At 38.5% G+C, this 27,863-nt stretch overlaps 2 protein-coding genes across 6 annotated transcripts; one reads left to right on the top strand and one right to left on the bottom strand.

Annotated features, from left to right (window-relative positions):
- On the top strand, nt 1-23,155 carry acadvl (acyl-CoA dehydrogenase very long chain). 5 transcript variants are annotated; one of them, XM_081359514.1, is made up of 21 exons: nt 1-198; nt 306-506; nt 1,069-1,138; nt 2,183-2,260; nt 6,214-6,286; nt 6,495-6,559; nt 7,736-7,870; nt 7,961-8,105; nt 9,752-9,881; nt 11,843-11,968; nt 12,157-12,355; nt 13,363-13,467; nt 15,875-15,961; nt 16,485-16,547; nt 18,440-18,541; nt 18,763-18,860; nt 18,957-19,029; nt 19,188-19,260; nt 19,764-19,836; nt 21,040-21,115; nt 21,195-23,149. In XM_081359514.1, exons 2-21 carry the CDS (start codon nt 433-435, stop codon nt 21,330-21,332), a joined length of 1,983 nt encoding a protein of 660 aa, XP_081215640.1. In that variant the 5' UTR covers nt 1-198; nt 306-432; the 3' UTR covers nt 21,333-23,149. The 5 variants fall into 5 exon arrangements, 4 of the variants coding, with proteins under 4 accessions (XP_081215640.1, XP_081215642.1, XP_081215639.1 ...); XR_014029707.1 differs by having other exon boundaries at nt 12-506; nt 21,195-21,606; nt 22,124-22,980; XM_081359516.1 differs by having other exon boundaries at nt 12-203.
- Nucleotides 22,433-27,249, bottom strand: LOC308687182 (odorant receptor 131-2). The gene is made up of 2 exons (XM_081359517.1): nt 25,287-27,249; nt 22,433-23,474 (listed from the first exon to the last, which is right to left on the bottom strand). Exons 1-2 carry the CDS (start codon nt 26,198-26,200, stop codon nt 23,414-23,416), a joined length of 975 nt encoding a protein of 324 aa, XP_081215643.1. The 5' UTR covers nt 26,201-27,249; the 3' UTR covers nt 22,433-23,413.
- Between the last annotated feature and the right edge of the window lie 614 nt (nt 27,250-27,863).

Genomic DNA, 27,863 nt, shown 5'->3' on the forward strand with positions numbered 1-27,863 from the left:
GATCTGAGATCAGTGTTACATGACTAAAGGAAAGGAGATGCACTTCCGGTAGTCGGTACGCTGTGCAGTGAATCAGGAACCTCGTCGTTTGACTGGTTTTCTTATTTTGCGAGCTATTTCACACGTCATTTGAAGTGTCGCGTCGCGTCGCGTCAGGAGGAGGGTCTCTGGTCTGCGGTCAAGGGCGAAATAAAACCGGTTGTGTAGGACGCTCTCAGTACATAACCGAATTACCTCTAGCCGGACATTGTTCTCCCGTTGATTATCGGCATTGAATTACTTGTTATTTTGTCTTCGATCCGTAGGCAAGTTTGACACTTCCAAAACAACAACAACAACTGTTTGACGCTTCCGCTTCACGGGAGATAAACAACGCTCGTCAAGAAATAGAAGCATTTCCCCCCGGTCTTCTTCACCATCATCATCATCATCATGTTGCTGCGTAAAGTTGCTCAAAGTCCCGCGATCTGCAGCTCTGTCCTCCGTCTACAGCCAGCGTTCACAGGGTGAGACTGTTTCTCATTCAGGGCGAGCAAGGTTATTATCTAGAAGAAATTCGTGAACTGAAAACAAAACAGTTTTTTTGGCATCTGATACTTGGCTTGTTTACTTGAAATCCTTTTAAACTTACCTTTTAGACACAGAGCTAACATAATTATGTAGGAAATCGGTCAATTCTAAAGTAATTTGTAAAAAAAAAAAATATATAGCCTCCCCATATAGACACATTATGTAATTTAGCTTAGCTTACTGTACATTTTATGTACATATATATATATATATATATATATATATATATATATATATATATATATATATATATATATATATATATATATATATATAGAGAGAGAGAGAGAGAGAGAGCTTATATATATATATATATATAGAGAGAGAGAGAGAGCTTAAATATATATGTATATATATATATATATGTGTATGTATGTGTGTTTATTGAGAAACATGCAGAAGAGGTAGTAACAATATATGACATATGACTGTGAGAGAAACATTTTTATATCACTATAAATATAATATGATTAATTATGATTTTCTCTGCTCTATCAGAGTGCAGCACCAAACTGGGGCTCTGGTGGCAGCGCAGAACGCCCGTCTTTACTCAAGCCAAGCGGCAGAGGTGAGACCAATCGCTACATCTCTATAATGTATTATCCATCATTATTTTTTCAGTCCTAGGTTATGTCACAGAGTCAGTTTAACTACGTTGTGACCAGAACAGATCAGGCTGTAGTCAATCCGGTCAGGTGCCATGGAAAAAAGACAGGTGCTTCTCCTCAGACACCCATTAATATGAATCTGGAGTAAAGTTCACGTCCAGTTCACATGACACGCGGGAGCTTTTGCCATGCGGTCTTACATGTTATGTAAATATTGTGTTTGACCTACCGCAAATCTGATCACTGTGTGACTGAATAAATATGTAGAGACGCTAGTGAAAACATTAAATGTTATTATGATTGATTCAGTATCATGCTGGTTAGTATGCTGTGTATGAGGATGTAGTTTGTTTGTGTGTGAGGGAAGGTTCATAAGCGTAGGTTATGTGATGCTTGTCTTTGCTCTTTGCTCTACTTGGCAGCCTTTTTTTGTAACTACGTCAAGCTATGGAAATCTTTACATGCCACTGTCATATTGTCCTTGAACCCTCTTAAAGGGACAGTTCACCCCATAATGACATTTTGTCATCATTTGCTCATCCTTATGTTGTTTCCAAACCTGTATGAGTGTCTTTCTTCTGTTGAACACACACACACACACACACACACACACACACACACACACACACACACACACACAAAAAAAATTCCTACTGTGGAAGTCAGTGGCTACCGTCTTCATCTCTATCTTCGTTTGTGTTCATCAGAAGAAAGACAGGTTTGAAACAACTTGAGGGTAAATGATGACAGAATTTACATTTTTGGGTGAACTATCCCTTTAAATTGAAATCGCTTAGGAAGCCCTGACCATACCAAATGCAAATGTGAACTCGTTCTCATTTATCTAGTTAATTATTTTAGAATTACTTTAATTTAAACCAATGAAATGAGTCATAAGCCGGATTAGCCTATTGGTTGTTCAATACTGACAATGTTATACTGTAGATTTCTGTGCAATTTTCTTATAAACAAACCGATAACTTGCTCTTGTTATTTTAACCAAGGCTGTTCTGGACAAGAATGTAGTCGGCAGGGACGCCGCCACGACAGCTGAGAAGGTTGAGAAGACGGCTCTTAATGTGGTACGTGAGTGTTATGCACACACTGCACCGTTTTAGCCCTGAGTTTCACTCACCGACAGGTCTGGACAAATGCCTGAACTCGGTGCTCGCTCACATGAGTGTGTATGATCTCAGGGTCATGCAGTGTGAAATGTGTTTTGATTGATAATTACATTGTCGTTGACCGACAGCCAATGAGATCCCAAGAAACAAGTCAAGTCACATTTATTTATATAGCGCTTTTTACTATACAGATTGTTTCAAAGCAGCTTTACAATAACAGGGAAAATAATGCAAAAAAAGTTTGTTTCTAGAAGAAAATATCGTCACAGTTCTGCTTAATTAAGTTCAGTGATGTTTCATTTTTGTTTTAAAAAAGTTATGAATTTAGTTCATATATATATGTATATAGCCGCTCTGGAGTAATCTGAGATGTCATCGTCCAGCTCAGTTCAGTTCTTGTATAATAGTGTCAATATTATTGTTGAATATTAAATTAAATGTGAAATTTAATGTCCCCAACTTTAATGTCCCCAACTTTAAAGTCCCCAACTAAGCAAGGGAATCGCACACTGTATAGAGCTCGGGCGTAGACGTTATGGAATGATGCATTGTGGGTAACGGCGGCCATTTTAGAGGCAACGCAGAAGCGTTCGGAATAAAGTAATAGCGTAGCCGACCGGTCTCCACCGGCACCGAGAAAGAAAGAGAAAAAGTTATGGGCCGTGACAAAAAAAGTTGGCTATACTGTATACTGACAAACTTAATAATGAAGCCAAACAACGCTACTTAAAAAAAAAATTAGATTATAGGCGAATCGATCCCTATGAATAAAGTCTGGAGTAGGCTAATAACAAGCCTCAGTTTCCCTGATATTTTCCTACCTGGTCTGTGGAGTGAGCGCTTACACCTCCGATCCAGAGCCGGATTTACAATTTCCTGTGCCCTCGGCAACAACATTCACACACACATTTTAATTGTTTAATAAACAAATGGGTTTTTTTTTGTCACAGTCGGCTGCAAAGATGAGGTTGACGATGCTGATTGGCGATCTTCGCTGTACGCGCCAGAGAGAAATGCAAATTGCATACTGATTAACTTACATAAGCAGAGAGCTGTCTGTTTTCTTTCGTTTTGAATTGTTTGTTTAAAAGTAGACACTTTTAGAAAAGTAGAAACTTGTCACTGGAGGCTCACTTGCAGTTCACAAATGGATGAGTGCAAGATCTGCATATCTACAAGGTAAACGCGGAGAAAACAATCGTTCGCACCGTGAACCAAGCATCAGTGGTGACACACACACACACACACACACACACTTGTCAGATTCTGTGAGCTATGAAGCTTGTCTATGCGGGTTTGTTACACTTCAGGAGTAATTTATCATACGTGCAATAATCCACTGTTTTCGTCCGGTTGACGACCAGCGGCGACCCAAGCCATTCAACGAAAATAGGGAAAACTATTATGATTTATGAGGCGTTTCCCCTGTCGATCATGAGACCGATTACAGCAGTTCACAATACAGCAATACTGAACCATTTGCCAAAAAATAACCTAAATTAATGACCAAATGATCAACGTTACCTACTGCCTAATATACGCTACTATACAGTACATCTACTTCCGTACCGTGATTCCCACAATGCATTGCGGCGTGACGCAACGATCCCGAGCTCTATAGTAGGTACTACATTTGGTTTGCGACCGTTAAAATAAAGTATGTTATATATTGTATGAGTGTGTGTAGTATGAATTAAATGTTGTCCATGTTGTCATTATCATGTGACCTACAGCGTCACTTCACCTTCATTCACAAATCCTCTCCCGTGGCCTCATGGGACAGTAAAGTGTCCATCGAATGCACACTTCAGAATCTCGTTGGAAGTAGTGGGTCATCCGGGGACTTTTCGCCTACTATTTTATTAATACTATGAATTTGGACATTCTAATCGGCTCACATACTGTTTTTTGCGTACGGTACTATATAGTATGGAATTCAGACGGTTATTTTTTTACTTTTTTTCTGCAAATCAGCGCACACGCAACTTTGATCACAACAAGCATCTTGCATGCATCATATTTACAGGAATAAATCCAGTCTCATCTTGCGTTGTTTCCTGTATCAGTCCTCGCGTGTGGTTGTGAAATGTTGTCTGTGTTTGAAATCGTCCCCTATACCCTCATTCACTATTCCCTACATTACTCCACTATTATTACATGGCTTGGCTGAATTCCAATGTAGAATGCGGTCTGTTATTTCTTGATAACAGACCGCTGCGAAGTATAACAGACCGTTGCCATGAAAAACAGTGCGTTGCTATGGACGCGGAACGGACTATTTTCTTTGGCGGAAGCAAAACAATCGTTTTTAAATCAATAAACTCCTTTTTAAATCAATAATTCGTGCCAAATTATGTATTTATTTTGTAGGTAGCCATGTAATAAGCGGGATAATCTATAGAGAGGCGGTCGTTATAGCGAATAACAACCCCTTCAGTCTGATTCAGGCTGAGCCCGTTCAGCCTGTCAGGGTTGTTATTCGCTATAACGACCGCCTCTCTATACATTATCCCTTACATATAGTCAGAGAATGTCTAATAGGAAGAGAATTGGCACTCTCTGCTTACTTCCGGTTTCTGGACTGGCTGCAGTAACACGTCTCTGTCCATGCGGGGGCGCTCGCGGGCGAGTGCAGAATGAATGGAGGTCTATGGCGAAAAACCCTCAAAATCCACTTTTCTCAGGATATAATTTTTTGTCTAGTAATTTGAATGTTGTATTCGAAAGGAGATGCAAAGAAATTACACATTGCTGGGTGTTAGATTTTTTAGAGTCACTTATTTGGTTTAAAAAGTCTTTTAAAATGTCAATGACGTCAGAATGCTGACGTCATTAGCAGAATGCTAGCGTGTTATGGGCAACAACAACTCAACCTGTAAGAAATCGAAAGGACATAAGTACTCGTTCATTCAACTTTCGACCTATAACCCATGTTGAACTTGCAAAACCTACAATAAAATCTGAGATTTCTCAACGGCAATCGGGTGAAAGAGACACATTTAGCCGTCTAGACTCCCCATAGACTCCCATTCATTCTGCACTCGCCCGCGATCACCTCCAGTGGAATTCTAATGGAACTGCAACCAAGATCGATACAATGGGGCTAATAGGAAGTGCCACTCTGATATAGTCCACTTGAAGGAGTGTAGGAAAATGGGAATGTGAATTCAGACACTGAGTGCGCCAGAAGCTCTGCCACTTTTGCATAGTTTGTGCTTGCTATTTAATAATCATTTTGAAAGTTATAAAACTGGCAGCTCCAGTAGTAATTAAAACATTTACTTAGCTAAACAATTTAATAACCAAGTAAAAAGGAAGTTATACTTCGCCATCTTCTGGTCAGACACGGGAATTCATTCGGCGTGCGACTCTCACAGTGCATCATGGGTATTCTCTAGACGTTGAGCGTACATCGGTTGAACACTCGTTATTACGGTGCATTGTGGGATTGAATGAGTGCACTCGATATTGTCCATGATGGTTTTGGACACCACTACAAATGGTTGTCTACTCAAATAGTGCCCTATTTAGGGTATAGAGGGAGATTTGGGACACAGCCGTAGTTTGCAGACCAGACATTGAAATGTTGTGTACTGTGTGACTCCCTGTCGCCGATCTGTCCTGTAATGTGCACACAACAGCAGCTAAACGGCACCCCAGGCCCAGACAGTCGCGTAGTGTGAGAAAAACACCGATCCGACAACTAGTCGTGCAGTGTGTGCTGGATTCAGACACATTGTGCTTTTACGCCGTGCATTGATTTGACAGGCAAACTTATGATAACTACAAATGCTACTTTTTAATGTCTTGAGATGTATCAGGAGAGTTAAAAGACAAATGTGATGCCACATGCTTTCATATAATATAGAGGTAGTATTGTTATTTGATTATGAGACTCTTTTTCCCCTCAGGAGTCAAAATCTTTTGCTGTGAACATGTTTAAAGGGCAAATCAGCACTTCTCAGGTGTTCCCCTTCCCCTCAGGTGACTCCCAAGTTTTCTTTTCCTGCAACACATGGTTTTTTAGATGAGTTGCTTTGATATCGCTACCAGATGTTATAGTTTACCCAAAAATTTACATTGTTTTTTGCATTGCTTTTAGGCTTTGTTGAACTGTTGTTATTCATTATACTCACACTTCAGTGTGTTTACTGTTATTTTTGCCCTGAATCTTTTTCCTTCACCCTTGTAGTGCTCAATGAGGAGCAGGCGCAGTTCCTCAATGAGTTGGTTGGGCCGTGCAGTAAGTTTTTTGAAGTAAGTTTAATTCGCCTACATTTCTGCTTTAGAATCACTTTGTTTTATAGACTGATTTCCTTAAATATTTGATAACATGTAGCATTGAAAACTCAAACAATGAGTGACAAAATTAAGCACACATTAAATATTGATGCATTCCACCTTCCATCCAGTAATGAAACGAGCAAAGTATTTATGAGTGAGTCATCGAATCATCCATTATCAATATTATTTAAATTAATTAAACATTTAAATAGACTGCATCAATTAACATTTTGCCAGAGCCTCTAGTAAATTATTTTCTTTAGTTGTCTGTTCAGAATCGTGATTTGTTTGAATCATGCATCTCTAATTGATACAAATAAATGTCTCCTGAACAGCAAATGTAATGATGCGGAAAATTCAGCTTTGATCAAAGGATTAAACTACATTTTATACACTATATACACCATTTACTATATACACACACATATAAATGCATACAGAAGTATAATGTCATTAAAGGGTTAGTTCACCCAAACTCACCCTCATGTTGTTCCAACCCTGTAAGACTCTCGTTCATCTTCAGAACACAAATGAAGATATTTTTGATGAAATCTGAGAGCTGTCTCACTCCTCCATAGGCTTCTATGTAATTGAAACTTATCGGTCCAGAAAGTTAGTAAAGACAATGTTTAAAATAGTCCAAGTGATACAGTGGCTCAACCACAAGTTTATCAAGCGCCGAGAATACTTTTTGTGTGCAAAAAAAAACAACAAAAATAACAAATTTATTCAACTATTCATTTTCTTCTGTGTGGGCCTCTGGCGAGTTCACGTAGTGTAACGTCAGAATGTAGGCTCACTATTGGCCGACGCTGGTCGTGTGTGTGATGCTGGCCAATAGTGAGCCTAAGTTCTGACGTTGCGCTGTTACACTACGTAACAAAATAGTTGAATAAAGTCGTGTGTTCCGAAGATGAACGAAAGTTGGAACAACATGAGGGTGAGTAATTACTGACAGAATTTTCATTTTTGGGTGAACTATCCCTTTAGTTGTGATAGGCTGTGATAGAGTTATTATAAAAATGACAGAAACTGTTTGCTATGGGAGAATACTATACCAGGAACTGGGATTTTAGTGTAAATACATAGGCAGTCGGCATGGGTATAGTCTTTTCACCTTCTCTGCAATGTGCCGTTGTGGGTTTCCAGGAGGTGAATGACCCAATGAAGAATGATGCTCTGGAGATGGTGGAGGAACGCACAATGGAAGGCCTGAAGGAGATGGGAGCTTTTGGTCTTCAGGTGCCCGCAGATCTTGGTGGCGTTGGCCTCACCAACACACAGGTAAGATCACAGATCCATTTGTGTAGGAGGCAGATACATAAACTAGCAGAAGCCTAGAGATACACATGAATTTGCTGCATTCGTTTGCAGTACGCCAGGCTGGTGGAGATTGTTGGGATGCATGATCTGGGTGTGGGCATCACTCTTGGCGCCCATCAGTCCATTGGCTTCAAGGGCATCCTGCTGTTCGGTAACCCTCAGCAGAAAGAGAAGTACCTCCCAAAGCTGGCCACCGGTGAGTGAGATTCAGTATAGTGGAAAGAGCACACACAACCTCTGCTGCAATGTTTAGTGGCGACTTTAACTTAACATGTATTAGAGCTGCAAGATTAATCATTAAAAGATTTCTGTGTTGCAAATATTCATACTGTATTATCACAGAAGCACTGGGATAAAAGTTTTTATTTTGGATATTAACACTGATGTCTACGGAAGTGATCAAAATAGAGAAAATCCTTTTGAAAGTAACTTGGCTCTTTAGTTGTATCATTACATCGTAACGCCAGTAGGAGGCGACAAGTGACTGTTAGAAGATATATGTGTCAATGAATCATTCAGAAGAGGGAATCGTTCAAAAACACTAATTCATCCAGTAATGAACCAAGTGAGTCATTAAATCATTCATTCAAACCGATTTTGTTTTCTTAAATAATAATAATAATGTTTATTTTTTATAGCGCCTTTCAAGAACCCAAGGTCGCTTCACAAAATAATACAAATAGTAGACAGACAAAAGAAACAAGCAATCAGCTTATTAGGTTATATCAAGCAAGCAAACAAACAGAAAAGCAGATGGAAACAAGCAAACACTACAAATAATGAACTATAAATTGAATATACAATTAAATATTTCATTCAGATTAATTAAACATTTTAAATAGACTGCAGTAATAAATATTTTGTCAGAAGCTCTTGTAAATTACATGTTATTTTGTTTAGTTGGCGTTCAGAATCGTAGAAGAATCGTGATCTCTGTTTTAAACAAAAGAAAAATCGTGATTCTCAATTTATTCATAATGTGCATCTCTAGCATATATTTTGGGAATAGTCATAACATTTGCGCATGTACAAATGGGAGTGTCATGATTGTGGAAAAAAAAGTTGTTTGTTTATGTTTAATACACTTCATAAAATGCATGTATTTTCTTAAAAGCATTGACAAGAGGGAATGACAAATTTTAAGTTAATGTTTACATACAGTAGTGAAAACTGACATCTACTGCACCATTTATTCAAATATTATACAAATTTTGTTAATGATTTAGATAGTTGTGCTTGCAGTTGTAACTCAGTGAAACATGCCAAATTGTGAGGGTGTCATTTTTGGCCAGACTGTCATACAAAGAAATTATGAACACATGCAAAAATGAGAGAACCAACAAAATATTCATAACTCATTATCAAAGTTTTTTTTTTTTTGCATGTGAAATAAAACCTGTAGCTGTAGTTTCCCTTTTTTGCCAAATAATTTTGTCAGATAAATACCTCAACCAAGTTTAGTATTTTTTTCTTGCCTCAAAAATAATATAAAATATTTTCATCACATTTTGATGGTTTAATCAAACTTGTATGGACATTAAAAACAAATATCCCCTCCTAACATCACTTTTAGCCTCTACTGCATTTACAACTGTTTAAAATATGTCTGTTTTGGTCCATTGTCTTTAGTCTTAATTCACTGTCAATTTTGTTTTTAGAACCGGACTATTATATTATAGTAATAAAAAATAGCAAAAACTAGAAGTGCAAAATGGCACTTTTCTCAATAGCTGATCAAATCTAAACATGTAAGACTTTAAAATTGAAAAAGTAAATGGCGACCACTAATCTGAATATTGTCTATAGTTGTTGAATGTTAACTCTGCTGTGTGTTTCTGGTAGGAGAGAACATTGCTGCCTTCTGTCTCACTGAACCAGCGAGCGGTTCTGACGCAGCCTCCATTAAAACCACTGCAGTTCGCTCCCCCTGCGGCCAGTACTACACCCTGAATGGAAGCAAGATCTGGATCAGGTGTGTGTGTGTGTGTGTGTGTGGTCTTATCATTAACATACACAAATAGTAACAGGCATGATGTCAACACAGATATCTCAGAGAGAGACAGACGCACATCTTTTGTGGCCACTAGGGGGCATCACCACTGAACATATCGCTGGCTGGTCTTTGTCCAGTTAAAAATGGTTGGATGATGTCAGCTTACTATTAATCGCCTCTGTCAGTTGTACAGTCATTCATTACTGTATTTCTTGTCACTGGGCTGTTTGTGTGCTTGTGGGGGGTTTTCAGGTATGACAATGCAATTTCTGTATCAAGGATATCTGTATCTTTCATGTGTGTTGCTCATTGAGGTCTAGGAACAACCCAAGAACATTTAAAGTGCATTTTAGCATATATATATATATATATATATATATATATATATATATATATATATATATATATATATATATATATATGTATATACATATACATATATACACTACCGTTCAAAAGTTTGGGGTCAGTAAGATTTTTAATGTTTTTAAAAGAAGCATCTTCTGCTCACCAAGGCTGCATTTATTTGATTAAAAATACAAACAAAAACAGTAATATTGTGAAATATTATTCCAATTTAAATCAGCTGTTTTCTATGTGAATATACAGTAAAGTGTAATTTATTCCTGTGATGCAAAGCTGAATTTTCAGCATCATTACTCCAGTCTTCAGTGTCACATGATACTTCAGAAATCATCATAATATGATTTGATGCTCAAGAAACATTAATTATTATTATCAATGTTGAAAACAGTTGTGTACAATTTTTTTTTCAAAATTCTTTGATGAATAGAAAGTTCAAAAGAACAGCTGTGAAGAAGAACTGTTATAGTTACTGGAGCTTAGCAAGCCTTACGGTTTTTATTGCTCATACTGGGGGCTAGAGGGATTTTCTAAACCCCTTACTGTATTTAATGATCATTTCCACGCTCGTCAGTTATCTTATTAAGTAAAAACCCCATGAATTACAATTAGAATAATACTAGTAACAACATGTCATTTGAGGCCTTCTTTTTTTTACTCCAACATTGTGTCCTCAAAGACACAAAAAAACACATCAAAACACAATGTTAACCAAACTATATAGGTTAATCTTAACTGTTTCGACTGAATGCAATTAATATTCAGATTAATTGACACAATTATAAATTCAGCAAATGTGTTGAGATATGAGACTTTGTGCCATCTATGGTCAAAGAAATAATTAAGGTTAGGTGGGGATCTAACTCGACATTAAAATGGGACTATATGCTTATATTATATTTGAGGCTTAGAATATGCACTTTTATACAATGGACCCTTTTCACAGAACGTGATGACGTGTTTCCACAGTTGTCAACATAGCAAATATAGTAGCGTTTTTCATATTTTGAACAAAACATATATATATATATATATATATATATATATATAAATGTATAACTTTCTGTTATATTACTTTGGCAGTAAATTACAAAAAAATATTAAACATTTCTGCAAGTGTGTTTCTAATCCAACGACTGAAGGAGTGACGGCAAATTTGACATCTTTCTCTGTTCTGACCAATGTTCTCAATCTCCCTATATTACTTTTTTTCCTCTTTTGGAAAGTCATGGAAATGCTATCATGGGTTTTCGTTCCTATTGGAGCAAATGTGAATACAAAAATGTTATTTGCTGTCATCTCCCGTTCACCTCTATAGACATTTAAATCAGATTTTGCTGAAGTATCAATAATTGTGAAATTTCACTGACATTTTAAATTACTCATATCGTGAAATAAGACTTTGATCATATCGCCCACTAATAATCGTGGTAAATAATTATGAATGATTTTGATTTTTGCCATAATCGAGCAGCTTTAATATCTTTCAATGCACTAAGGCCTGAATAAGGATGCATACCCAGGTATATTACATTGTTAACAATAAGCAGGTTCTATTAAACCTCTTCTGTTCCTAGTAATGGAGGCCTTGCTGAGATCTTCACCGTGTTTGCGAAGTCTCCTGTGAAGGACGAGAAGACTGGAGAGATGAAGGACAAAATAACAGCGTTCATTGTGGAGAGGAGCTTTGGAGGAGTCACGCAGTTAGTGCTTTTTTTTTTTTTCCCCTTCTAACACGTGCATCTATTCATCTCTCATCTTAAGTCGAGTTATGTTTTGACATTCTCGTTGACTCTCATCATTATCTTTTCTTTTTATCTATTGATCTTTCTCAACTCATTTCACCTTAATCATCTCTTCCCCCCTCTCTCTCTCTCTCTCTCTCTCTCAGCGGTCCTCCTGAGAAAAAGATGGGTATCAAAGCGTCCAACACGGCAGAGGTGTATTTCGAGAACGTGCGTGTCCCTGCGGACTGTGTTCTGGGAGAAGTTGGAGGTGGATTCAAAGTGGCCATGAACATCCTCAACAACGGACGCTTCGGGATGGCTGCCGCCCTCTCCGGCACCATGAAGGGTGTCATCGCCAAAGCGGTGTGTATATGTGTGCTCAAGTGCACGTTATCAGATGCTTGTGCTGTTTATGTGTAATGCTGAACGGAGTTTTTCTTGCTTTCTTTTTCGTTTCCTCTTCTCTTACCTAGTTTGTCTAGCATGCTGTTTTGTGAGCGGCAATGTTAGGCCACATCCTCCCATCTGCCGACACCCCTATCATCCTCACTTCCTCTACTTAATATGCAGGGAAATTCCTCTTTCTTTCTGCATCGGCATCTGAGCTGGTGTTGACTTTGATGAGCGCTGCTCATTACAGTTGGCTCAAGCTGATTTGGGAAAGTTCCTGTGCAACTAATAAAAAAAAAAAAAAGTTTTAAAAGCATTTGCCAAATGCAGAAATGCAAATGAAACTTCTGCTCAAACCAAAGCAATTCTCAAATTTAGTAATTCCTGTTTTTTTTTTTTATATATATAAATCAATATGTACCAAAACAGTGTGCTGGTACACTTTTAGCAATATGTTCTTATGAAACTTGCAGTTGCTAGTGATTGTGGGTTACAGCAGTTTTCTCGTTGAGGGAGGGGTGGATTTCTCAACAGCCCTGGTTTTTTTCTCTCACCACAGGCATTTGTGTTTGTCTGTGTTTGTGTATCCGTCTCAGACCAGGAACTTTTGAGCCTTCAGTTACTTTGTTTTTTAGGTCATGTGCAACAAAGCAAGAGTCAAGTGTCAAGGACACATATACTGAAAACTGTATTCTAATATTACTTGATATGTTCTTTCACACATTTGCATGTATATTTGCAAAATTGGCAAATAGAAATACCAGTCACGTTTTTGCACCATCAATGCATTTAGATGTACTTCCCTCAATAACTCCAGCATATATATGAGCATTTTTTGCACACACTGTTTCAGTGAAATCGCAATTTTCACGCTGTTATTTCCATGCTGTTATTTTCACACTGTACCAATTTATTTTGATGAGTTCACCAGTGTCACGCCATACACAGTCTCTATATTTCCCCTTTTTTCTCTCACCCAGGTCGACCATGCTGCTAACCGGACTCAATTTGGCAACAAGATTCACAACTATGGCGCCATACAGGAAAAGATGGCCAGAATGGCCATGCTTCATTATGTGACAGAGGTGAGCTTCTCTACTGCATTGCCTCGACTTTCCCATCAGGGAACAAGGAAATCTGAGTCACACTGAGCACTGACATCTATTTATAGACTTAAAACAAATATAGCTTTTGTTCGATCAAATATATTTCAAGTTCCCCTGTTAGTCATTTCCAAATATTATGATCATACAGCAGGGGTCGGCAAGTAACTTTGGCCGCGGGCCAATATTTTTTTTAGCCAGTAGATGGCGGGCCAGCTACACAGAGTAGGCCTATGGATACAAATTAAATACTCTTATATAGGCCTATGATCGCGGAATATGATGGGGTCGTCACAGTCCGTGGATCATTCGTTCAATCGTTTTTTCAAATTAAAACCAAAAATAAAAAGATGAAAAACGACTTGTTTTTCCATTCCTGAACTAAAATGAAAAAAACGAATAATGACGGGTTTTCTGATTTTCTGATTGTGCTCAGATCAAAAATAGAAAAAAATAATTACTGGATTAGACAAATTTTAATTTTGATTTTTAATTTTTAATTTAACACATTTTAAACAGATCAAGTAGGCTACTATTGTGGTAACAGATTACAGCCATTTTAATAAAGTCCGACTTTTGAACTTTATTCCTTTTTTATTATTATTATTTATTCGGGACACACACATACACACCTATGGCTTAAGGAGGTCTGCGCGGGCCGTGTTTTTTTTTTTTTTTTTTTGTCCCGCTCCCACGCGGTTCTATTCAGCAACCGCTTAAAATACACTCGATGTTCACCCGCTTTATTTCCCGACCTGACGGGTTCGCAAAATTTAGATCTCGTTTCCATAATCTCACATTCAAATGTCTCTAAAAGAAAGTCTCGGAAAGGAGATTAAGTAGCCTATAATAATTATAAATGCTATACAAAAATTGTGTTCGTGTCAATATAAATATTAGGCTATTTTAACATTGTACTGTCAGCAGAGAAAAAAAAATGCCACAGAATTTCTTTTTGAAATATAAATAACAAATTAAATAGGACAAAGCCTATCACTCAAATTTCTAAGCAACATAAACGAAAATCATATTGCCCTACTGACAAATGAAGTAGGCTATTTTCTGTCGAACTATTTCAAACATCCTTGCAAAAAAAGAATGTTGTTGACTGACAATGGTTTCAGTACCAAACTATCAGAACCATCAGAGCTAGGTGTAGCCTACAGGCGGTCAGAATGAAGTGTGGATACGCTGTCAAAAGATGTCGGGAGTGGGCTATTGTCAGTCAGACCGCCCGCTCCGTCCAAAGTACACCAGAGTTCTGACCGCAACCGTCTTTTGACGCGCGAATGAACACAAAGTGGTAAAGCGTATAACTAGACGCGGCAGGCGCGAATTTGACGCGCTATTTGCATCCGGTGGTATACTTTAAAATGTAATCCCGCGCCGCATTATTCCCTATGGGCGTTTCACACAGTATGCGGCTGGTGAAATCGCCGCGCGACTGCGGCTTTTCTCAAGTAGTGGAAGAGTTTTGTGCAGCATTTAGGACTTCCAAAATGTTCCGGCGGGCCAGAAAATATTGCTGGCGGGCCACTTTTGGCCCGCGGGCCGCCAGTTGTCGTTCCCTGTCATACAGTGTGTATTACAGCTGTGTGTGAATGTGAAAGGTCTGCAAAGTAAAAAAAAAAAAAAAATTGATTCTGAACTGCTGAAACGAGTCGTCTCACTTCATGTTACAAACCTACGTAACAATGTAACTCATTTGCATAATGCCAGTCTATGGTCTTCATTGGCTGCCCTTGAACAACGTCTACTTTGACCCTCAAACACTGTAGTTGTTGTTGCTGATGAGGATTGGTCGAGTTTGGTTTCGACATGTCGAGAAGACGCTGTTTTCAGCGCTGAGAATCCACTTCATAAAGCATGAGGACTCAAGCTGGAATTGATATTGGAATTGTCGTGTGTCTTGTTCGTATCACCGTGTATCAAACGCTGAGGAAGATGCAATGTGTATTATATTATTACATTTTTTTTTTTCTTGGTTGCATATAAGTCTATTATTTTCTTAGAATTATTGACCTCTAAACCTCTAATTATTGACCTCCACTTTAAGCAAATTTACACAATCGAAAGACAAAACATCTCTAATGGTAAATATCCTCTTTATGGACTTTGCAGATATCAGCACTTTATCTTTGTACACTTGCAGAACTCTGTCCATAAATGTCTTACTTCCATGTGACTTTAGGGAAGTGGAAGCTTCCCCCTAATTTGTGTTTTTCGAGGGTCACATGTGGACAGAGTCTAAAAATACTTTGGCCTTTTCCCATCCGTTGTGTTTCCATGTTAATTTTCCATTTCATTAATCAGCTTGTTTGTTTGTTCCGAAGATTTTAATAGTGTTCTCCTTTTTTCCCCTCCTTTTATCTTTTCTCCATGGATTTAGTCTATGGCTTACATGGTTAGTGGGAACATGGACAGCGGAGCCACAGAGTTCCAGATTGAAGCGGCCATTAGTAAAATCTTTGCCTCCGTAAGTGTTCAACCCAGTTGTACTAGTTTTTGGCATTTATTTCATCCCACATTCAAATTCTGTGAATTTCTAGGATGGAATACCTGATGTGATGATTAAAGAATAAGTGGTCCCACTTTATATTAAGTGGCTTTAAGTACTATGTACTTACATTGAAATTAATAATTTGATACAATGTACTTATTATGTAACTACATGTTTTTACATTGTACTTACATTTGAAAAATTCCTGCATGTAATTACAGCTGTAATTAATTTATGTAATTACATTTGTAATTACACAGTTGACCCTTCCCTTACACCTTAAACCTACCCAATCCACCACACCTGTCCCTAACCTTACCCGTATCACACCTCAGTAGCAGCAAAAGTGTTTTACAATACAACATGAACACAATAAGTACATTGTACTCATTTTTTGATGTAAGTACATAGTACTTACCGCCACTTCATATAAAGTGGGACCGAATAAGTGCAAATTCACCATATTGCTCGATTTTTTTAATTTAATTTTTTCCTCTAGGAAGCAGCTTGGTTGGTGACGGATGAATGCATTCAGATTATGGGTGGAATGGGATTCATGAAGGTCAGTGTGTGTGTATATTGTGACTGGATTAATTTTTTTGTATAGCACTTTTCACAGTACACATTTTAAAGAAGCTTTTCAGAAAGTCTTACTGTTTTGTCTGGAATGCCTTAATGCTTTAACAGAGTTTTAGGGCTAGACAATATGGCAGTCATATAACGATCGTATCCAGATTTAGATCTAGCTATATTGTGTATCAGTTAAGAGAGAAATATCAGCGGTTATGAAGATGTTTGTGTCAGCTTTTTCAGAAACCAGACTCTGTCAGGGTGGAAGTCTAATTTTGGCGCAATAGCTTTGCAACATAATTGTGTCTGCGTTGTGACTCAAAGTGTGAAGTTTCAGAAACCACCTTCTCTGTGGGCAATCACCCTCCTTGAGGCCTAAATGTTGTGTCCCGGGGGCGGTGGAAAAACTGGAGGTGTCTTGCAAAGGAAGACCTCTGCAATAACACGATTGGTTAGCGAGGGGAGGACACGGCTGCGCTAACCTTTCACATCGCAGCACAAAACCGTACACAGCTAAAACTGGTCTTTGCTGAATGCAGGTCACGTCTGCACATTGACTTTGTTTGTCTCGTGTCAGTCGGGATGCTACACATGATGTGAAGTAGTTCCTGCCAGGTTTAAGATCTTGCATGTGCAAAATGTGCAGATGCAGCCTGATCAACATCAAGCAGTCGAGCTCATTTCCAGAGAAGAGTCTCATGCGTTAATCTATCTTCTTTTGTGGGCTACTGTTCAGTCAGATCAGAAACGCTTATCTCTCTGCTCCACTTATTTTTATTTGTGCATATCAATACACACACACATACAGTACATTACTAATCAAAAGATTATTATTTTTATTTATTTTTTGAGATTACAATTTCAAAGAACTGTTCCCTTTCTAATGGGAACTTGCACCTAGAACGCAGTGTCTCGTTTCCCCTCTCAGGGAACCAGGGTTACATTTGTAACCGAGATGTTTTCTTTTTACTTATATATATTTGTTAAAATGTAATTTATTCCTGTGATCAAAGCCGAATTTTCAGCATCATTACTCCAGTCTTCAGTGTCACATGATCCTTCAGAAATCACTCTAATATGCTGATTTGAATCTCAGGAAACATTTCTGATTATTATCAATGGTGAAAATGGTTGTGCTGCTTATTTCTGTGGTAAGGTTTAAAAAAAATTTTTTTTTTTTATTCAGCAACGATGCACTAATCTGATTAAGTGACAAAAACATTTATAATGTTACAAATATTTCTATCTATTGAACTTTCTATTAATCAAGGAATCCTGAAAAATAAATGCATCATGGTTTCCCCAAATATATTGAGCAACAAAAACAGTTTTGATCATAAAAATATTGATGATAAGAACCGTTATTAATAATTAATCATTAACAAATCAGTATAGAATGATTTCTGAAGGATCGTGTGACACTGAAGACTGGAGTAATGATGCTGAAAATTCACAGGAATAAATTGCATTTAAAAATATATTAAAATAGGACATCTTGAATTGAGTTTGTTTTTATAATATTCCTGTTTTACTGTTTTTTTTATCAAATAAATGCAGCCTTGGTTAGCAATGTCCCATCATGAAGATTTTCACATGTATTGGGTAATTTCCCAAAGAGGACTGAACTAAAAGAATAAATTGTTACTTTATTTTATGGTGATGTAGTTACATTGCACTTACTCAAATACATACTGAGGAATAGTAATTAAATACATGTACTCACTACAGGGTTAGGGTTTGGTTCAGGGTTAGTTAATTGTAATTATGCATAACTTACTGTTATTACTACATGTAACTCCTTCACCTTAAAATAGTGTTACTGAATAAATTGATTATTTTTGCGGCAGAGTCTCATACTCGCTGTACAACATGTTATTTATGCAGGATGCCGGTGTGGAAAGGGTATTGAGAGACCTGCGAATCTTCCGAATCTTTGAGGGCACCAATGACATCCTGCGACTATTCGTAGCGCTCAATGGCTTTCAGGTAAAAGGGGAAAGAAAACACTGCTAAGAACATAACTGCCTGTCTTACGACTTCCTGTACTGCAAAACCGCCTGAAAGCTCACGGCACGTGTGGTTGTTGACATCTGGCACTGCTACAAATTGGGTTTGGGGTTTGGTGTTTTGGTGCCAGTGAACATATTTCATGCAAACACAGTATTTGAATTGCATTTGCATTTGCATGTGTGTGTCCCGTTTGGTAGAATGCAGGCAATCAGCTGAAGAGCTTGCAGAAAGCTCTGAAGAACCCTTTCGGTAACGCTGGAATTCTGGCGGGTGAAATCACGAAGAGAGCCAAGAGGTTAGACCTTCATATCTCATTAAAACACATTTGTTGTTTTGCAGTTGCTTTTCATCGACTTGATAAAACCCTGGTCTATATCTCTGTCTCTGGCAGGAAGGCAGGCATGGGGACGGGACTGACGCTGCAGGGAATGGTCCATCCAGAGCTCAACCACAGTGGAGAATTGGTGAGATTAAATCAAAGTGTCCTAGTGCTTGGACAATACTGAGATGACATAATGATGTTTACACGGACATTATACTAAGAAACAGTCAGTCAACCAGCCAGAGTCCCAAATGAGAGGTAGATCACGGGCCTAAAATCAGTTTTTTTTTCCTCTGAAAGACTGTTAAAGCCATCGAGCAGTTTGGAGCCGTTATTGAAGAGCTTCTTCTGAAACATGGAAAGAGAATCATCGGTGAGCGCTGTGTTTTGTATTGTTCTGCAAGATTATTTCTGCATGCAATCGAAAAAAAGTGCACGATAACTCTTCCTGGTTTCAACTTGACTTTTTTTTACACATTACGGTAAGACTTTACAATGAGGTTCATTAGTTAACATGAACTAAGAATGAACAATACTTTCTTCAGCATTTATTAATCGTAGTTAATATTAATGTCCACATTTACTAATACGTTATTAAAATCAAAGGTTGTATTAGTTAACACGAGTTAATGCACTGAACAAACAATGAACAGCTGTATTTTTATCACCTAACATTACTAAAGATGAATAAATACTGTAACAAATGCATTGCTCATTGTTAGTTCATGTTAGTTAATACGTTAACTAATGAACCTTATTGTAAATTAAGGTTACCCACATTACATATTGTCCTCATTGCATCTATAAAGCTGTCGGTCTTCCACATCAGCTTCTGCTTTTCTCATAGTGATTGAGTGATTCTGTGTCTCTCTTCAGATGAACAGTTTGTTCTGAAACGAGTTGCTGACTGTGCCATTGATCTGTACGCCATGGTTGTGGTCTTGTCCAGGTAAGCAGTGTTAAAATGCTCTCTCTTCTCCATGACGTAGACATGCGCACTCATGCATGCACTGGGCAACTAAACAGGGCAAATTAGTGTGAGAGCCCAATTCCAGAAAAGCGCTCTCCTCCCATACATTTTGCGTCTGAAAGGGAAACTCCTACAAATGCATATGCAATAAGTTTGGCTGCAAAAATAACCCTGTCCACGCCTTTTAAACGCTAATTTTTCACTGCGTGTCTTTAGTAAATCCTGACAGTAGTAAAAGAGGCGCTGGAGCAAGCTGTTAGTAAATCTGGCCCTAAAGTAACAAAAAAACACATTACTTTCAGCTTTCAATGAAAAGAGTTGAACAGTAACTAAGTAAAAAAATAACTGAGTTACATTTTTAGGGAGAAACGTAAGACTGTAACATTACTTTTAAAAGTACATTTCCCATCACTGCAGGTGAGTTACATAAAAGTATTCATTTGCATCACTATTACTATTGCTCAAACTGGGGATAAGGGGGGTGTTTAAACTCAAATCCAAAAAATAAAGGTTACCTCAAATCGTAAAGGAAAGGTGACCAGAATAACGCATACACTCTTGGGGTCTATTGGCATGGGCCACCCACAATACCCTAGCATCAAGAGAGGACTTATGTTTTTTTTTTTCATTTCCAAATGTTTTAAGTGTGTAATGTTGCTGTTTTAGAAAGGTCTTCAAAATGACTAAGTCACTCCAAAAGGAGTTATTCTCTATATTAGTGCGCACTGTTTCTGAACAAACACATTACAGTATTCCTCATTTAAATAATCCCCGCCCAAGGCATATGCTAATAAAGGGGCGGGGCCTGGTTGAGTTGGTTAGTAGTGAGTTGAAACTGGTGGTTATGGTAAGGGACATGACATTTTCCCTTAACATACTGGAAGCGAGTGACCAATCACAACACACTGATCCAGCCGACCAATCAGAGCACATTGCGCTTTTCAGAATTCATCGAGACAGGAACTAAACAGAGCGATACTGACTGACTTGGAAGAGAAGTGCTGCAACAATGTCAAATATGTGAAAGAATATTTTTTATTTGAACATTTAAGCATAAAAACCTAAATCAGGACTTTATAAAAGGACAACATTGGTCCTCTTTAAACAATGAGATCATTCAGTGATACTGACGCAGCATTTTATGCTTTTGTGTGCGTTTGTCTTCTCGTTTTCCTTTCTCAGAGCCTCCAGGTCTCTCGGCCAAGGTCACCCTTCTGCCCAGCATGAGAAGATGCTGTGTGAAACCTGGTGCACTGAGGTCAGTGTCCGTCCATTTTGTAAAATTATGTTCTCCTAGTCCCATCTTTAAGCGTTAATCCGTGATTTCTTCTCTTCAGGCGCATGAGCGAGTCATGCAGGACATCAAGTTCCTCCGGTCAGGGACATCCAAGCAGACCTTCAATAACCTACGTGCCATTTCTGCTGCGGTGGTGGAAAACGGAGGGGTGGTCTCTCCTCATCCACTGGGCTTTTAAAGCTCTGGCTCCCATCAGCCAATCATGTCCTCTCTGGGACAGTCAGTCACATGCCCATATTCCTTTACCTAGACTGCAATCCTTGATGAGTGGAGTTTGTCACATTGTGTTCTTCAGCCACAGGAGTGCTTTAATATTCCATATCAAAGTTTGGAAATGAACGAATAGGATATGCAGAATATACTAATCTAATGTACTTCTAAGGATTGTATTTGGGTTATGAGTTAATAAGTTTAGTTTTTATATGTATATGCTGAAATGATAATAAAAAAGAGTAACATTAGCTATGTTTCCATCCAACATTGTGAATTTAACTTGGAATATCGCATAAAACATTTGCGAATAAAGCAGCGTTTCCATCCCATGTGTTTCAAGAGAACAAAATAGTCACTTCTTGAGAATTTGGTGTTGCCGCAATCTGGAAAGAAACGGTGGCTCTTTGTCCTCCATCTAAAATGACTTGCGTCTCGGTGCGCACAGTTATGTTCTCTTGCGTTCGGGTGCTGGTGTTCGTGAACAAGCATGCGAGACGCTTCTGGGAGGGACTTAAACCAAATCATTCTGATGACAGAGTTGGTCCACTGGTTAGTCCAGTTATCCAATCAAAGTCACGTGAGGTTTTGGTTGCACATCGAGGGATTTATTCTGTAAATGTTTCCATCGTAGTTTGTGCATGTCTTATCAGATACAAAATATATGGGCGTTATGTGCATTTTTAGAGTTTATGCACATTTTGGTGTTTCCATCCAGCGTTTTTTTTATGTGATATCCAAAAATGCGCATAAAAATAGGTGGATGGAAACATAGCTATTGCTCAGTGGTGAACAGATGCACTCCGAACGAGTCTTTTCAACCAAACTCTGTCCAATATCCGCTCCAACTGCCTGCATTTTGCAAATGTTCTCAATTGGTTAACGTTTTTATTTCGTGGCTTTACATACTGAACCTTAACTTCAATTAGTTGTTCCTGTGGTTTTAATCTGAAATGTCTATTCAGAATCAGAGTTGCCCAGAAGTTTGTTCTCGTGACTAAAATAGAAAGACACTTTAGTTTCATATCAACTGTTTGTCTCAGTTATGTTTTTTTTTTTTTTTTTTTTAAATGGGGCTTATGAACTAAATATAATTATGATCTTAACATAAATACAGAAGGTCTTTATTGCAAACGGGCAATAAGATATAATCTAAGGCCGTACAAATACTGAAGTGCAGACTAAAATGCATAGAAATTGCACAGATACATGACTCCTGTTAGTAGATTCAGTTTATCCTAAATGATCATTCCCTTCTTCTCTGGCTTCTCCTGAAAGGCATGTAATTATTTCTAAAGAAAATAGACTTCTGTTAACAATACATCTGCGCCGGCCTGACATAATTATAAATATGCGCTCTTTGTTGCAGTGCTTAACAATATTTCAAATCTCCTTTCACCACTGCACTAGTTTCTGAATGGCTAACCATGTATTGTAGCCAAGGAGACCGTTTACAGGAAATTGTAAATGAGTGTTAGTGACCTTAAAACTGTGTCTTTCTTGACAACTGATGATGCTGTGGTTACAAACATAGTACATTGAATACTACAAATCTTAAATGGTCACCAGTTTAATGTATAAATGACAATTTAATTAAACCTGCTTCACAGTCTGATAATCCAAGTTCCGTTTGTTTACTTGGGTCATTAGCTTATACACGTCGTGCTGAAAGAGATTCGGAAAATCAGCATACAGATCAATGCCACATAATTGTCTCTTGTTCACATCACATTAAGCCAGTGATCCTATTTACAGTTAATATTGTCAATATAAAAATCACAGTTGAATATGTCTTTGACCCTTTTCCTGAACGCCGTTTAGCTGCTGTATTTTGTCCAGACTTGATGAGTTTTTGGCTTGAATAGTAGAAATCATCACAGTTTTCTAAAAGTCATAAGTTTGTTTTCTCAGTAAAAAAAGAAAAAGAAGTGTTGCCCGAATTTCAGAGATGCATCGCAAAAGTTTGCTTCAATGTTAATCTCAGTCTCGGTAGGTAAATATTCCATTTGAAGAAATCAACATCGGGCCTGTTTCTTAATCCAAAGATGTTCACACAGTCGTCTGCGAGATCTCTCGTGATAGTAAAGTCTCTGAAGTCATTCTCCGCTCCCTGAAATAAACACAAAGAGTTTTGGATCAATTCAAGTTCAAGCATGGACTTTATTATCATGTACAATTTGGTCGTCAATAACTTTTCAGTATGGTCTCTCGTTTTACTGACCGTCCTGAAATAAACCTGCCTAAGATGGTCTTGGCTGGTTTAAACTGGTTTAAACTGGTCTATCAGCCTGTGCAAGCTGGTGCTCATCTGGTTTAGTTGAGTTAAAGCCAGCCTGGGAGTCCAGTAAAGCAGCTTAGAGAAGACTAGAATGTTTTGTATGGTGTAGTCAGTAGCTGTGCAGGTTTACAAACATGCATCAGACGTGTGTTTGTGGTCTAAAGTGTGTAATGTGGCTTTAGCCTTCGGTAAAACCACCAGGGGAAAGTGAGCAAGTCTTGCACCAGTTTCCTGAACTATTTCTAAATCTTTATCATAGGCCTACTACACTTCTATTCAAACCTTTGGGGTCAGCAAGGCAAAAATGCTGCTCATTTAAACTTCTAATAAATCAAAGAATCCTGAAAATATGGGGACATGGTGGTTGGGGGGGGGGTTGGGGGGGGAAATGAGACGGGAGGAAAAAAAGTGTCGATGCTTTTGCGTTCCTCGCAAAACTTTTGTGTTCTTTGAGAGTGAACGCAGTTTCTCAGGAGAACGCAAAACATTTGACAAATTATTTTCCCTCGCATCTCATTCTTTTCCTTTCTTCGCCATGTCCCTTTAGGGTCTCCGTATAAAAAAAATGATCACGGTTTTGACAAAAATATTAAGCAGCACAACTGAAAAATGAAAAATGTTTCTTTAACTCGACTTCAGTATATTAGAATGATTTCTGAAGGATCACGTGACACTAAAGACGAGTATTTACATTTTTAAAAGTGCATTTAAAACATATTTGTATATAATAATGTACTCACTGATATTTTACAGCCTTGGTGACCATGTCAAAAATCAAAAACATTACAAATCTAACCGCCCCCAAACTTGTGAACTGTACAGTTAGTGTACATGAATCTGGACTCAATCTGGACTGATGTTTACTACTTGTTATTCTCACTTTGACATGTGGAAACAGATTCGTGGCTCCCACGCAGATATTTATCACAACATATATTCAGAATAAACAAAAATAAACAGTATTTAGCATAGCATACAAACTTATTTTATTTTGTTGTGTTTTAATATCTAATCAGCAATTGATTGTTATATTTCCATATTAAATTATTATCTATTAATCTATCACATGGGCTATGGCCACACCCCCGAAAACATTTGAAATGGCAGACAGGCCCAGTATATGTCCTCTTCAAAACACATTAAGACTTCTCAATAGATATTTAAACCACTAATAGCGTAACCACTGTAATAAACGAACCTCTGAATCTCATGAGGAGGATATGATGATCTTTAATCGAGATTGATCAATTTCTGTCCCTAATTCTCGGTAGCTGCTTTGACTTTTACTGTAGGCCTATTTACAAGATAATTGTGGGGAAATAAATGCATGAACAGGTGGACTTCATTCTTAATTCACTTGCAGAATAAAAAGTGGTTAGGCTTTCTTTCTGTGACTAAATGCGGTAAAAGCAAAGCAGGATTTGAGCGTTTATTTTTAAGACTTTGAAAATCCAATAAACAGAACTAATTCTTCGCCATGTCACAGTTCCACATCAGATCATTTGTTCGTCTTGACGCAGTTTAAAATCTTAATAGCCAACAAGTTTGAACCTAATGGCTAACAATAGCACGTTACCAAACGCACCCCTATATTGCGATGCGTAACGCCTTCGCTGAGACAAATACGCGGTAAATCATGCCTACCTTTGCTGGCGACGGCGATTGGGATGGGAGATGTTGACAGTCCACTCCAAAATGCTTTTCAACCGGCCGGATAAACACGGGAACCGGTGATTAAGATGCTCCATAAGCTCCTCTTTACGCAGTCCGTATACTATCGGCGCGATGCACTGCGCCAGGCTGAAGAAGACGAAACTTATCACTGCAAACAACTCTTTGGTGGAACTCTCGAGCAACCGTTTGCTTTTAAGGATATGCAGTAAAAACAGTATAAAATTGGGGAGGATGAAGACGGCGAGCTGCATCCCGTGGAGAGCGATAGTCCGACACGCTGCTCGGTTGCGCCGGTTCAGCACTCCCAGACGGCGTCCCTCATACAAGATCCGCACATAACTGTACGCGATAAGAATAGTACAAAGTGATATTAAAACGATTTTGTGCATTTCTCCGCCTTGCAAAGCTTTCCTTCCACAGGGTACTGTGTCATTTTTGATGTTGGGGGACAAGGTGAGGGGAATAATCGACGCGAGTCCCCATGTAAAGATCCCGATGAGCCACGGCCACGGCGTGAAACAAACTTTGCCATAGTGGAGCGGGTAGCATATGGCGAAATAACGGTCCAGTGCCATCGCAGTGATGGTGAGGATGATGTTGGAACCGCTTGTCATCAGTCCTCTTATTAGCACCGTGCATACTGTTTCCGTGGTCGCTGCTTTCAGGTAGGTTTGTAAGTAGAAGCTGAAACATACTGCGAAGTACACCAGCGCGGAGAACAACAGGTGGAACACGAGGACGAAGCGCGCGTGGCTCCGCAGGCGCACCTCGCGCACTATCGTCCAGTTGATGATCAGGTTGAAAAAGGCCAAAATGATCAGAGAAGCTCCCGCTGCCCAAACACGTACGTGGGGATACGTGTTGAGCTCTGTGATATTTGACATCCCTACCGCTTCTTCAGGCCTCGCTCGTGCAGTACAACCAAAACGTTCCGTAAAGCCAAAACGCGTTCAACTGGTGCGGACGGTTCATTTGGATCGGCAAATGTTTCTCCAAAAGCCGAACGTTCATGTGAACTTGAATTCGGTGCTCTTGTTTCGGTCAATAACACCAGCGTTCCTCGCATAGAAGTCAGTCTCTTGATGGAAAGAGTAACTTTACGTTTACTTCCCTCTCGAGGTGAGCAAAGAGAAAGAGAGGAGAGAGGGCGTGTGTCAATAACTTCAGTGCGTAAAGATGTCATGATGGCACTTTATGATAATACCGCCTCACCGTGTTCGAGTAGCGCTTATCTTTTGTGTGTGTGAAGCATGTTTGCATGAGGAACGCGGCAGGTGTTTTACTAATGTACACATAACAAGAGTCAGGAGTAAAATTGTTTGATCATTGCTTAAAACTATTATATAGTGTTGGTCTAGTCTACTGTGGTTATTATATTAAGCAATTGTACGTTTTTTTGTTTTGTTTGTTTTTTCAATAGGGTCCAGCAGGAAGTGTTGTAACGTCTTGCAAAATCTGTAGTTCAACTTTTAGGCTGCAGTTTAAATTTAACGTGCTAATCTTATCATCCAATCACGGTTGTATCTCTCTATTAGTGTTACTCGATCTTAGTGCTGCATTTGACACTATCGACCACAACATTCTTTTAAATAGACTCGAAAACTATGTTGGCATTAGTGGAATTGCACTAGCATGGTTTAAATCACACTTATCTGACCGTTATCAGTTTGTAGCAGTAAATGAAGAGATGTCTTATCGATCACAAGTTCAGTATGGCGTACCACAAGGCTCAGTACTAGGACCGCTGCTGCTCACTCTGACATGCTACCATTAGGAGATAGCATTAAGAAGCATGGCGTTAGTTTTCACTGTTATGCTGACGATACGCAGCTCTATATTTCTTCAAAACCTAACGAAACTTACCAATTCACAAAATTAATGGAATGCATAGCTGATATAAAAAACTGGATGACTAGTAATTTCCAACTACTTAATTCTGAAGAAAAAAAAAAAAAAGATTCTAATTATTGGACAGAAAACTTCCTCACGTAATAATCTAGAATACTGTCTAACACTTGATGGCTGCTCTGTTAAGTCTTCGTCGTCGGTTAGGAACCTGGGTGTGCTCTTTGATACCAATCTTTAATTTGAAAGTCAAGTGTCTTGCATCTGTAAAACCGCATTCTTTCATCTTAAAAATATAGCTAAATTACGGAATATGCTATCTATGAAAAATGCAGAAAAAATAGTCCATGCGTTCATGACCTCAAGGCTAGATTACTGTAATGCTCTACTGGGTGGTTGCCCTGCATGCTTAAACAAACTACAGCTAGTTCAAAACGCAGCAGCTCGAGTTCTTACCAGAACCAGGAAGTATGACCATATTAGCCCGGTTCTGTCAACACTGCATTGGCTCCCTATTAAACATCGTATGCATTTAAAAATATTGCTGATCACTTACAAAGCACTAAATGGTTTAGCTCTGCAGTACTACTAAGAGCAGCTCTTGACACATTATAGTCCTTCACGTCTATTGCAAAATTGGAGTAGGGTATTCCCAAGCGGGAAGGAAGTCGACCGGAAGTTGAAGTCGGCCGGGTGCCGCCA

This window comes from Scardinius erythrophthalmus (assembly GCF_964197995.2).
Source record: "Scardinius erythrophthalmus genome assembly, chromosome: 2".
In the NCBI taxonomy this organism is placed as follows: Eukaryota; Metazoa; Chordata; class Actinopteri; order Cypriniformes; family Leuciscidae; genus Scardinius; species Scardinius erythrophthalmus.